The sequence below is a fragment of the Suncus etruscus genome, chromosome 3 (genome assembly GCF_024139225.1).
Source record: "Suncus etruscus isolate mSunEtr1 chromosome 3, mSunEtr1.pri.cur, whole genome shotgun sequence".
NCBI lineage: Eukaryota > Metazoa > Chordata > Mammalia > Eulipotyphla > Soricidae > Suncus > Suncus etruscus.
The window spans coordinates 67,982,675-67,995,031 of record NC_064850.1 but is presented as its reverse complement, the minus strand read 5'-3'; the positions used below and the strand labels follow the sequence as shown (position 1 = coordinate 67,995,031).

General features: G+C 53.0%; 1 protein-coding gene across 1 annotated transcript in view; it reads left to right on the top strand.

Moving 5' to 3' along the window:
* The window catches only part of NAV1 (neuron navigator 1), a 171,356-nt gene that overhangs the window by 54,706 nt on the left and 104,293 nt on the right, over positions 1-12,357 (top strand). Inside the window, exon 3 of the mRNA XM_049770698.1 lies at positions 10,031-10,133. Coding sequence (XP_049626655.1) covers positions 10,031-10,133 — 103 coding nt within the window. The remainder of the gene's footprint in view (positions 1-10,030; positions 10,134-12,357) is intronic.

Genomic DNA, 12,357 nt, shown 5'->3' with positions numbered 1-12,357 from the left:
CAGCCCTGCAGTCGCTGAGCATCCTGCCTTGTACCATGGGCACCCTGCAGAGGCAAATGAAAGTGTGGGTCCCAATTAGAATGTGCCCAGCCGAGGCTGGAGCAATGGCGCAGTAGTAGGGCATTTGCCTTGCACGTGCTGACCTGGGACGGACAATGGTTCGATACCCCGGCATCTGGTTCCCCAAGCCAGGAGTGATTTCTGAGCACATAGCTAGGAGTAACCCCTGAGCATCACTGGGTGGGACCCAGAAACCAAAAGGAAAAAAAAAAAAAAAGAATGGGGCCAGAGAGATAGCACAGCGGAAGGGCTTTTGCCTTGCAAGCGGCTGACCCAGGACCAACATTGGTTCGAATCCCAGCATCCCATATACCTGCCAGGAGTGATTTTTGAGCGCAGATCCGGGAGTAACCCTTGAGCACCATAGGGTGTGGCTCACCCCCCCCCAAAAAAAAGAATGTGCCTGGCTGTACCATTCATGAAAAACCAGAGGTGCCACTAGCCCAAGCACCCATTGTGGGTGAGTGGGTAAATGAAACATGGCATGTGTGCTCTGTGGGCAGTGGCCTGGCACAGAAAGGAATGTCGTGGACCAGCATGTGGCCTGAATGGCTTAGAAATGTGTGCTGAGGGCCCGGAGAGATAGCACAGCGGTGTTTGCCTTGCAAGCAGCCGATCCAGGACCAAAGGTGGTTGGTTCGAATCCCGGTGTCCCATATGGTCCCCTGTGCCTGCCAGGAGCTATTTCTGAGCAGACAGCCAGGAGTAAGCCCTGAGCAACGCTGGGTGTGGCCCAAAAACCAAAAAAAAAAGAAAAAGAAATGTGTGCTGAGCCTTTGCCCCTTTGGGGCTCAGGAACGCTCCACAGCTGCTTCCAGAGTGGCCTATCTGCAGAGATGGTGGGAGGTAGGAGCAGGGCATGGTGAAGAAGGGGAACATTGCTCCTAGGCAAGGTGGCAAGAATGTCTGGCCACTCCGGCATCAGTTCTGGACACATATCCAGACGTGCTGGCGGTTATAGATTTGCAGATGGATTAGGAGCCATGAAGAATGAAGGTTATGGGGCATGGACGCTGTTGCTGCTCTCAGCGGTGGACAGGCAGTAGTCAAGTCCCACTTTCTGCCTTCAACCCATGTCCTGGCCAGTTAGAGCCGAGCTGTTTCAGTTCACTTCCTTAACCTCACTGGAGTGGAGCAAGGAGGTTGTCCTGGGGCTTGAAGGGGAAGGGTCTGACATGAACCCCCCCCACCCCCACACACACACATACACAGCTGGCCAGGACTATTGCTGAGCTTCACAACCCCAAAGCCCCAGGGTCTTTTCCAATTGTCAGCCACACCTGGGCCCAGTCCCTGGCCCCTCCCCTCCTCCACTTCCAGATGGTTCTCTCCGCCCTGTAAAACTGTTGCTATAACAACCCCTCCACCTCCCTGGAAGCAGCCCCTTCACTTCACAGAGCCATTGGTCTGGGCTGTATATCCAGGAAACCTGTAGGTCTGCGGGCCAGACGGGGACTCTGGGAGCTTTGGGCCAGCAGGGCTGGGCATAACATCCACGGTGCCAAGCTTCAGGGTCTGCCCCATGCTAAGCTTGAGCTTTATTAGGGCAGGGGGCACACTTAGTAGTGCCCAGGGGACCATGTGGTGTTAGGAATCAAATCTGGGCCTCCATGCAAAGCCTCCTCTTAGCCCATTGAGCTCTGTGTCTGTTCCCAGCCTGAGTCTTTATCTTTTTTTTTTTTGGGTGGGGTGTTATATCTATTGGTGGTGCTCAGGGCTTCCTCCTGGCTTCTGCAAGAGGCAGAACCTTCCTAGAGTGTCTGGCAGACAGGTTTCACGGCCCTGAACACTGCCAAGCCTGATGGTGGGCTTGGAGATCATGTGGGGTATCAGGGAGCAAATCTAGGTCAGCTGCATGCAAGGCTCCTGCCTCCATCTACCCAAATCCAAATCTTTTTTGTTTGTTTTTGTTTTGGGGCCACACCAGGCGGCGCTCAGTGGTTACTCCTGGCTCTGTGCTCAGAAATCACTCCTGGCAGGCTCAGGGGACCATATGGGATGCTGGGGGTGGAACCCGGGTCTATCTCAGATTGGCTGGAATTGAACCCCAGTTCATCCTGGATTGGCTGTGTGCAAGACAAACACCCTACTGCTGTGCTAAACCGAGAAAGATGGAATCTGTTCTAGAATCCTCTGACCCACAGCCTACTGTTAGAGAGAAATGGGCTGGGGCAGATTCATCTGGGGGTGGCAAACATGGCTCCAGCTGGAGCTTCTCCCCTGCCCTGCCCTGCCCTGCCTCTCTCCTCCCCATGTCCTGACTAGGGCTGAGAGTCAAAGTAACTTCAGCCAAAACTCTTGGCCCTGGAGCTGTTTTTCTGACCTTCCCTCTCCCTTTCCCTTAATTTTGGTGATGTGGGGACAGACAGCATCGTTTGATCCACAGGTGTCCGGTTCTGATGACCCCAAGGAGTGTGCTCTTTAGTCATGGTGCTTGAGTGGAGGAAGGTTCTCTCTCTTAGTTGAAGCATAAGTTTTGTGTGTAGTTGGCAAAATGGAACAAGATACCACGTCCTCATCATGTAAGCTCCAATCCTGAGCATTGCAGGCAGCAGAAGAGAAACTAGAAAGATAGCACAGAAAGGGCCAGAGAGATAACACAGCGGATCAGGTTGCATACAGCCAACCTGGATTTGATTTCTGGAACCCCATCTCATCTCCTGAGCCGAGGAGTGATCCCTGTTGCAGAGCTGGGAGTAAACCCTGAACATCACCAGGTATAGCCAGAAAGAAATGTTGGAAAGGGAGACCAAAGAGCACAAATCTGAATCCCCCACAGCTGCTCAGCACCCCATCATCGGAACAGAAAGCCAGCCAGAGGCTCCCTGCAGCCTCAGCCCTGAAGTTTAGCATGCTCAGGGTTTCTTGGGCCTGTAGGTGGGCCAAGCCAGCCAGCTTGGCTCCACAAACCAGGCCCTGCCCAGACCCATGGCAGGTTGCTGGCCATAGAACACTCCAGATTGGGTTCTCTTAGGAGATGCACTGCCTGTTCACAGGGCCCTAGGTCAAAGAAAGAGTCAGCCTAGGAGAACAGAGGCTGGGTAAATCCTTGTGCCTGAAACAGGGAAAGGGACTCTAGGCAGGATCCTCCTTCATCAGCCCCAGATCCAGGCATTGGCCAGTCTTGCTGCACTGCGGCAGCAGCGGGTCCCAGGCAGAGGCTCGGCAGCGCCCCCTTGTGGCTTTCTCAGCATCAGTCTCAGAAAGCTGCAGGACCTGCGCTTGCGTGCCGCTGGCCTCTGAGGCCTAGGACTGAGGGCATCTCTCACCACAACCTGAGCATAGAGTGTGTGTGCTCAGAAAATGGGGCTTGTGGTGCCGGAGAGATAGCATGGAGGTAAAGCGTTTGCCTTGCATGCAGAAAGTCGGTGGTTCAAATCCCGGCATCCCATATGGTCCCCGGAGCCTGCCAGGAGCGATTTCTGAGTGTAGAGCCAGGAGTAACCTCTGAGTGCTGCCGGGTGTGACCCAAAAACTGAAAAAAAAAAAAAAAAAAAAATGAAAGAAAGAAAAGAAAAGAAAATGTGGCTTGTGTCCATCCAAGAGTAGGCAGGGTATGAGGGCCTGGCTCAGGAGATTGGGCCTGCATGCCACTTTCTAGGACATGCTTCTGGCTGTATGGGATGAGATGCTGTCAGGGCTCCTCAGAATCCCTGTATCACTTTGCCAGGTGGGGGCCGTGGGGGTCAACACCCTGGGTTCCACCTCCAACCCAACACCCTCAGTTTTAACCTGCTTAGGAAGAAAGGCAGGTCTGTGGGTTGACCCACAGGCTTTCAGCATTTGTCCTCTGATTCCTTTATTTTATTTATTTATTTATTTATTTATTTATTTATTTATTTATTTATTTATTTATTTAGGTTTTTGGGTCACACCCGGTGACGCTCAGGGGTTACTCCTGGCTAGGCGTTCAGAAGTCGCTCCTGGCTTGGGGGACCATATGGGACGCCGGGGGATCGAACCGAGGTCCGTCCTAGGCTAGCGCTGGCAAGGCAGACACCTTACCTCTAGTGCCACCACGCCGGCCCCTGATTCCTTTATTTCGCAGAGAGAAATGAGGGTCAGAGAGATGGCTCAATGAGCTGAGCAAGGCTTTTCAGGGAGGAAGTCTGGGCATCATCCTCAGCACCATATAATCCCCTGAACACTGCCAAAGTGACCCCAAACACCCCAAATAAAACAGACTGAGGCCTACAGAAGGTACTTACTTACCCGAAAGCCCCATAGCTAATCAATGAGTCCTCTGGAAAAACAAACTAGAATCTTCTGCCTGCCCTTCCACATTCTCCAGGCTTCTGCTGACTGATTTATGCACCAGCTTTACCTCCTTTCTCTGGCCAGTTACACCTCGTCTCTCTGTCTGGCTTCACCTCTGCTCTCTGGCTAGCTTCACCTCCTCTCTTTGGCCAGCTTCTCTTCTCTCTGACTGGCTTCACCCCTTTCCTGGCTGCACACGGTACCTCTACTTTCCTTGATAATGGCTTTCCTTGGTATCTGGTACTGTCAGGAGCCCTCCACCCTGACTCCATGCCCAGTGCTTGGGGGACCTTGGGTTTTCTAGAGCAAGGCTGGGAATCTAGTATCTCCCCTGGGAGCAGAAGACAGTCTGCCACATGGGTTCTGTGACAGCCGCCTCTGAGAATATTGTGACTTACGTGGGGGGGAAGAGCGAGGAGACAAATTCAGAAGCAGAACAGAGTCCCCGCCTGCAGCTCCATACAAGTGGGGCTGGAAGTGGGGCTCACCTGCATGTATGGGGGGGACTTGCTGTGGGCTGAGTCTGTGTCAGCCCTTTGGTAGGTATCTATTCCTGGTCTGAGTCCAGCCAGGACACAGTCGCAGGACCTAAGAAGCCATCTCTTGTCAGCTCTGAGCAATGGTTCAGGAAGGTTCTAGTGACTTCTGGAAGGTTCTAGAACAATGATGGCGAACTTATGGCATGCGTGCCAGCTATGGCACCTGAAGGCCTTGCAGCTGTCACGCAGGAAGGTCTGCAATTAAGATATTCGGTGCAGCGGGAGGCAAGTGTGCCGGTGTCTGCTTTGCAGCTCACCTAGCAACAGGGCCAGACTGGCCATTGGGAAGATGTGCTGGCACTTTGAGGAAATTCTTCGGTTTTGTGTGGCAGTTTGGGCACTTGGGCTCAAAAAGGTTAGCCATCACTGTTCTAGAAGGTCAAACTGCAGAGGTAGGCCTGGAGCCCACTCTGACTATAATTGTGTGTGGGGGGGTTCTTTCTTTCCCAAAGTAGGGAGACAATCTCCACTAACACAGACTCTGACAACGTGACAGCCCAGGGCTGGTGGTGCGGTGGTCAGATCAACACCACAAAGGATGGTGCTTCTAAGTGTTATTGAAAAGTGCAGCCCAGGGCCTGGGGTGTTCAGGAATCTTATAAGTAATGACTAGTTAGCACAGCGGAGAGGGTGCTTGCCTTGTCTGTGGCTATCAATCTGTGTGTCTGTTCAATCAGATTGTGTCTGTTCAATCCCCAGCTTCCCTGAGTCCACCAGGAATGTTTCTTGAGCATAGAGTCAGGAATAACTCCTGAGCATTTCCGGGTGTGGCCCCCAAACAAACAAGCAATAAAAAGAATGGCATTCGGGGTTGGAGAAAGCTCAACAGGCTGAATACAGGTCCCCTGAATCCTGCAGGAGGGCCCTAATACCAAAAGAGAAAAGGGAGCAGATGGTTTTGTCCAGCTCTGAAGTAACAGGCTACGTTGCCCTTTCTTGGGACTTTCTTTTTTTTTTGGGGGGGGGGGGGTCACATCCAGCAGCACTCAGGGGTTACTCCTAGCTCTAAGCTCAGAAATCGCCCCAGGCAGGCTCAGGGATGTGGGATGCTGGGATTTGAACCACCAACCTTCTGCATGCAAGGCAAATGCCTTAATCTTCATGCTATCTCTCTAACCTCTCTTGGGACTCTCTTGGGATCCTGGAGGATCCCCTTGCTCACTGCCCCAGCCCCATCCTTTTAGTGGAAGGTGAAGGGCTGTGCATGTCCTTCAGGGCCTGCTTCCTGCTCAGCTAGAGGCACCAAAGCATGTGCCAGAGTAGATTGGATCTCAGCAGGAAGTGACTGGGCTTTAACTTAACTGTGAGCAATAATGAACGTTCTGCACAATTCGGGGAAACTTGACTGCTTGTGAGGGATGCCCTTGAGACCCTGTTCAACTCTGAGGGTGTCATTCTCCAGTGAGGGTAATGGACCCCTCTCCCTCCCTTCCTTCCCTCTTTCCTTATTTCCTTCCCTGCCCTCCTCCCTCCCTCCTTCCCTCCCTTTCTCCCAACTTTGGTTTTTGGTAGTGGTAGCACCTGAGGATACTATTTGTTTCTCTTTTCAGGCCTCAACCTTAGTAATTAGGGGTTACTTCTGACTCTACACTCAGGAATCACTCCTGGCAGGGCTCATGGGACCATATGAGGTGCTGAGGATTGAACCAAAGTCAGCTGTGTGCAAGGCAAATGCCTTCCCCACTGTTCTAGCTCTTGGCCCCATCTGCCCCCCAGACCAGGCATTGATAAATAGGATGCAGCATGTGACGTGTGCCTCAGATACCTTGGTTCTCTGTACCTCTATCCTCGTGAGAGATATTAGGGATCTTAGATATGGGGTGGGGATCAGGGCTGGATGGGGTAAGAAGAGATGTTGGTGAGGATGAAGGAATTAGTCCTTTTGCAAATGCAACATATATAGAGATACATATACATATATATGTATATATACATATATACATGTATATATGTATATATATACATATATATAGTTGAGAGCCACACTGCATAGTGTTCCATGACTACTCCATATATTGCAAAGCAGGCCATCATTTAGATTTACCTTCAACTTGGGCATGGATGTGAACGTGAGTGTCCCATTGTCCCCTCAGCAAAGACCAGCACCCTGTGTTGTGGGCACTCTTCTTATACACCTGTCCATCTTCTCAGCCCGAGTCACTGCTGACCCCTTTTCTTCCCCCTTCCAAATGTGTCTGACCCTCTACCAATTACAGCCAAGGCCAATTTAGGAAGAGGGTGGAGTACTCAGGCCAACCACCAGGGGGCAGTGCGGAGGAATAGAGGGAGCTTTGGGTCTCACCTCTTTGGGAGCAAAGAGCAGATCCTGGTCCCTATGGAAAATGTTTCTGCCTGAACTGGGCCAGTTTCATTTCTCCCAGCACCCTCCTTTTAGGCTGTGCCTCGCAGGCGTGACTTAGATGGCATCTCTTCCAGGACATGTTGGTGTCAGCAAGTGGGGTCTAGATGTGGGGTCGCCCCATCCCTCAGCTGAGTTGGAAATGAGATTGAGAGAGGGAGGTTGAGAAGGGAAGCAGTGGGCGAGTGGGGGCCACTGAGGGGCTCAGTAGTTTCCTTAAGAGGAAGGTTAAAGGTCATCTTATGGCTGTCGCAGACCCTGTGGTGCAGTGCGTGCTGGAGATCTGGGTTCGACCCCCTCCAGCACGGCCAAAAAACCAAACCAGCCTCTGCAGCTCAAGGACGTGTCTTGCCAGCTGTGAAGTTGTTCCTCAGCAATCACTGCTATCTTTGTTCTTCCACAGCAACTACTTTCTGTGGCACTGAGAGCACTTGTGACTCTGGGGACACAGTTTACATATCTGGCATCTCTGCTACTTCCGCATGGTTTGGTTTTGGTTTTGGTCACACCCAATGAGTGGTGCTCTGGGATGACTCCTGACAGTGCTTGGGGACCAGATGGGATGATGGAATGGAGCCCAGGTCAGCCATGTGCAAGGCAAATGCTCTCCCTGCTGTACTATCACGCAGACTATTGCACAGGCCCCTGTCCCATCCTTTTCTATATTTATTTATTTATTTATTTTGCTTTTTGGGGCCACACCTGGCGCACTCAGGGATTACTTCTGACTCTTTGCTCAGAAATTGCTCCTGGCAGGCTTGGAGGGGCCATATGGGATACTGGCAACCAGGTCCGTCCTGGTTTAGCCATGTGCAAGACAAACACCCTACTGCTGTGCTATGGCTCCGGCCCTGTGCCATCCTTTTAAACTGGGGTTGAGGAAGCCCTAGGCTGGGCTCAGTAGCAGGAGCTGTTCTAGCTCACAAGAAGCTGAGTTCCAGCCCACCCTACCACCCCCTAATACCTCTGCACATGACCTTATTTTATTTTTGTTTTGGGACTATACCCAGTAGTGCTCAGGGATTGCTCCTGGCTCTGCATTTGGGAATCACTCCCGGCAAGGCTTGGGGATGCTAAGGATTGAACCCAGCTTGGCTGTGTGCAAGCACCCTCCCTGCTGTATTATTGCACTGCCCCATGGCCCTATTTTTTTTTTTTTTGCCTCACCTCTCCAGACCCCATGCCCTATTTAAAAAAAAAATAATTTATTGCCTCCTTCATGCATATTGCCTCTCCCTGCACACCTACTGTGTGTTGTCGCAGTACCTGGCACTGTGGCCCAGAGAGCCCCTAACAGACCAGAAGGAATTTGTTTCTTCTTTGACCATGCCTCTGTGGAAAGGAACACAGCACCAGACACTGATGAGGAGGGGAGCTAAAACTTGGAGAGGTCCCGAGAAATCTCAGGGTGACTTTGGTTTTTTTTTGTTTTTGTTTTGGGGCCACACCCGGTGGTGCTCAGGGGTTACTCCTGGCTATCTGCTCAGAAATAGGTCCTGGCAGGCACCGGGGGACCATATGGGACGCCGTGATTCAAACCAACTGCCTTAGGTCCTGGATTGACTGCTTGCAAGGCAAACACCGCTGTGCTATCTCTCTGGCCCCTCAGGGTGACTTTGGGTCACCCTTTTCCTCCTCCTCCCTGGATTGTGCCATTTTCCTCACCTCTGCCAAGCATTGCCTTGGTCCAGACACACACACATCTTGGCACCACGCTCCTGGGCCCCATGTGGGCACTTACAAAATACCAAAATCCCTCCTGACCCTGTCCGCATGCCAGCAGTGCACCTCGAAGGTTACACTTGCCAGGACACATTGACTCTAGCCAGCGATGGGGCTGGAAACAGACGCAGCCTGGCACTGAGGCCCCTGAGTGCCTCACCACCCCCATTTTCCTCTGGATCTGTGGACTGGGCCAGGGGAGAGGTGCTTTGTGGGGGGTCCTCAAAAGGGCACCCCAGTGCCTGGCGCCTGCCTGTAAGGATGATGGAGCGAGCTGCCTGCCACTCACTGACCCTGGGCATCTAAGTGTGATTGACACATGGCCTCAGAGATATGCCCCTGGCAGCTGAGGGCAGTCGGGCCCTTCTAAGTGTGTCAGGGCTCAGAATGGGGGTAAAGGGGATGACAGGCAGTGCCCAGCCCTTGGTATATCTTAGGAGCTTCCCCTCAACATTGTCGTCTTGGTTTATTTCCATCTTTCTAAGAAGCTCCGGGCCGATTCCATCAGGATTTGGGCTTCCAAAGTCACAGAGAAACATGGGCCAGGTCTTCTTAATTAGGGTGTGACTGGCTGTTATAGCTGGCACCAGGCTGGTGTGTAAAGCTCTTGTGGGTCTGGTGTATGGGTATCTCAGAGGGTCCCAGGTGTCACTTTTCCATGGGAGAGGAATGGGGGTGCATCTGACTTTGCCCTTCCTGGCCTTCTGTCCCTGAATTACCTCCAAGCCTGTAACTTCAGTGGGATAAAATGGCCTGTTCATATCAAGGATTATGGTGGTCCCTTTGCCCCCCCTTCCCTTAGGCTCAGTAACCTCCCTTCCCCACTCTGTTCCCTCCTGCACCCACATCAGCTGGGTCCCTTCCAAAAATTCTGTGGACTTGAGGTCCCCACCACTAAGAGCCCATGAAGTATTTCTTGCCTGTGCTGGAGGGTGGGGCTTAGGCTGACGCCGGCTCAAGGAAGCCATGCCACCTTGAGAAGCAGGTCTTCCCAAAAAAACTGAGGTACAGGAGGGACTCTGGGGACTCCCACCCTAGTGTCCCAGTCTCAGAATTAGACCCCACTCACAGCTCTCCTTCTTTCTCTCTCCAGACCCTGAGTCCCAGAGGAAGAGGACAGTGCAGAATGTGCTGGATCTTCGGCAGAACCTGGAGGAAACCATGTCCAGCTTGCGCGGCTCCCAGGTGACGCACAGGTAAGTGGGGTGCCAGGGAAGGTGCCCCAGATGCTTTCCAGGGTTCCCAGCCAGGGACACTGGTGTCCAGGGCTACTCCCTCTAGTGTTACCCTCCTTCTCACGGACTCCCCCACAGTGACCCTCTGGCCCCTCATGAGAACTCTGTATCTGGCCAGCCTTTGAATCTTCCTGGTCTTTCCCATACCCGCATTTCCTCGCTCTTCTCTTAGGGAGGTGCCCTTGTGCCACCCCAAGTGCTTGGCAGTATCTCCCAGGTGCAGGCTGCAGGGGACCCTCATGGCTGAGTCCCACCAGGCCTCCCGCTGTGTGGGTATTTTCCCTCCCAGCACCTCTCCCAGAGCTTTCTGGCCCAGCCGGTGCTCTGACTCAGTCTCCCCTCCCCCTGGCTGCCCAGATGAGCTCATGCCTCAGCTCCAGGGGGACAGAGAGGAGGGGGAGGGGAGCAAGCAGCCAGGATTGGGAAATCCAGGGTGGTGTGGACTGTGCAAAGCAGAGAGAGAGAGGGCAAGAGCCAGCCTCTGGGACTGGCCTGGGTCTAGGCGCAGAGGAGGAGAGCAGTTGGAGGGGATGTGGGAAAGATCTTGTCTTATTCAAATAATAGGCAGGTTTGACTTACATGCCTCTGGTGGCAGGCAACTCATTCCCTATCAGTGGCAATGGCCATTGTGTGGTGGCCCTGGCAATGAGGGGGCTGAAATCAGCCCAGGCTCTTCCCCACTGGCTCTGACTCTGACTTTAGACCCTCTCCCTTCCTTCCTCTTCTCCTCTTCATCCCACCAGATGTCCATTTCTGCCCGCAGCTCCAGACTATGTAGCACCCCAGAACCCCCTCCTCTGGGGTGTCCTCTGTATATGGGGAGCCACACCCCAACTCTGGAAGGATTTGTGGCCCATGAGGTCTGAAAATCTAGCTCTGAGAATCCCTCCTGAATTTTCTTCAAGCCCTGAGCAGTTGGACAGGGATTGGCCAATGAACCTCATTATTTCAGGGACTGATATCTTGGTCATCCCCCCCACCCCCGTCATCCTGAGCAGAGAGACTGTTGCAACAGCTTACGGCCCCAAGTCACCCTCTGAGCCCTTGCCAGAGGCAGCAGAGAAGGTCACACCCCAAATGACTCACCCACTGGGACGGGCAGACACAGGGCCCAGCATCCCTGTGTCCCAGCCACTGTTCTGGGCTGCCTGCACCCCACCCCCATGAATCTGGACAGCGAACTCAAGCAGAGGGTCTCCAGATGCTCTCCAGAGTTCCCAGCCAGGGACAGCAAGTTAGGGCTTCAGTGTGCTTTCCCCTGGGGTGAAAGGACATCCAAGCCTCATGCAGGAAACTCTGGGGTGTGGGGTTATGCTTGTCAGGAAAGGAATCGGTCCACAGCTGCTGCTGCTGCTGCTGTTAGTCATGACCACGAGCCACTTCTGCGCTGGCTTTTGCCTGTTACTCCTGCCCTTGTTCCATGGCCAGAGCCTCAGTTGTCTCCCATTGCTCAGTGCTCAGGAACCTTAGTCCCAGCCTTTCAGCCCTTGGACTTCGTCCTGTGGTTTGCACCCTTGGTCTGCAAGAGACAGGGACCATTCTAGGCTGGGGTCTGAATGTGCTTCTCTCACCTATTACTCCATTCCTGCCTCCAAGAGGTCTTCTATGTTCAGCCAGCTGGCTCCCTGCTGCCTGCCCCCTGTACCCCCAACCCCTGTTCTCCTTTAATCTTGGGCATATACTGCTCCTGGCACCCACAGCCAGATACTTTTAAGTGCTAGCAACCAACTCTCCATTGAGTTTCTTTCTGGAACTTCCCTTCCTGTTCTGCTTCTCCATTGCACAAATTTACTTCCTCAGTGAGTGAAGTCTGGAGGGGAAAATGAAGCCCTCCTTCTGTTTTGGGAATCTTTTCCCCCCCATATGCCCTCCCCAGAGAGAGCAGGGCTAGAAGCTCAGATCTCTCCACCAGCTGAAGAGGTCTGGAGAGGTAAGTGGGGAGGGGAACAGACCAAAGCATGGAGAGAGGAAGAGGCTTCTCTGAAGAACCTGAAACCGGGAGGGGTTCAGCAGCTGAGCATTTGTTAGCAAGTGTGAGAGCCTAGGTTGGAGCACTGATAAATGAGTTTGGGTGCTCACTCCAGTTCCCATAAAAAAATCATTTTATCCCTGTGGAGTCCTCAGGCTGTCCTGGACTCTGTCCTTTCCCCTCTGCCCTGAGCTTCTGTTGCCCCTTCCTTCTTTC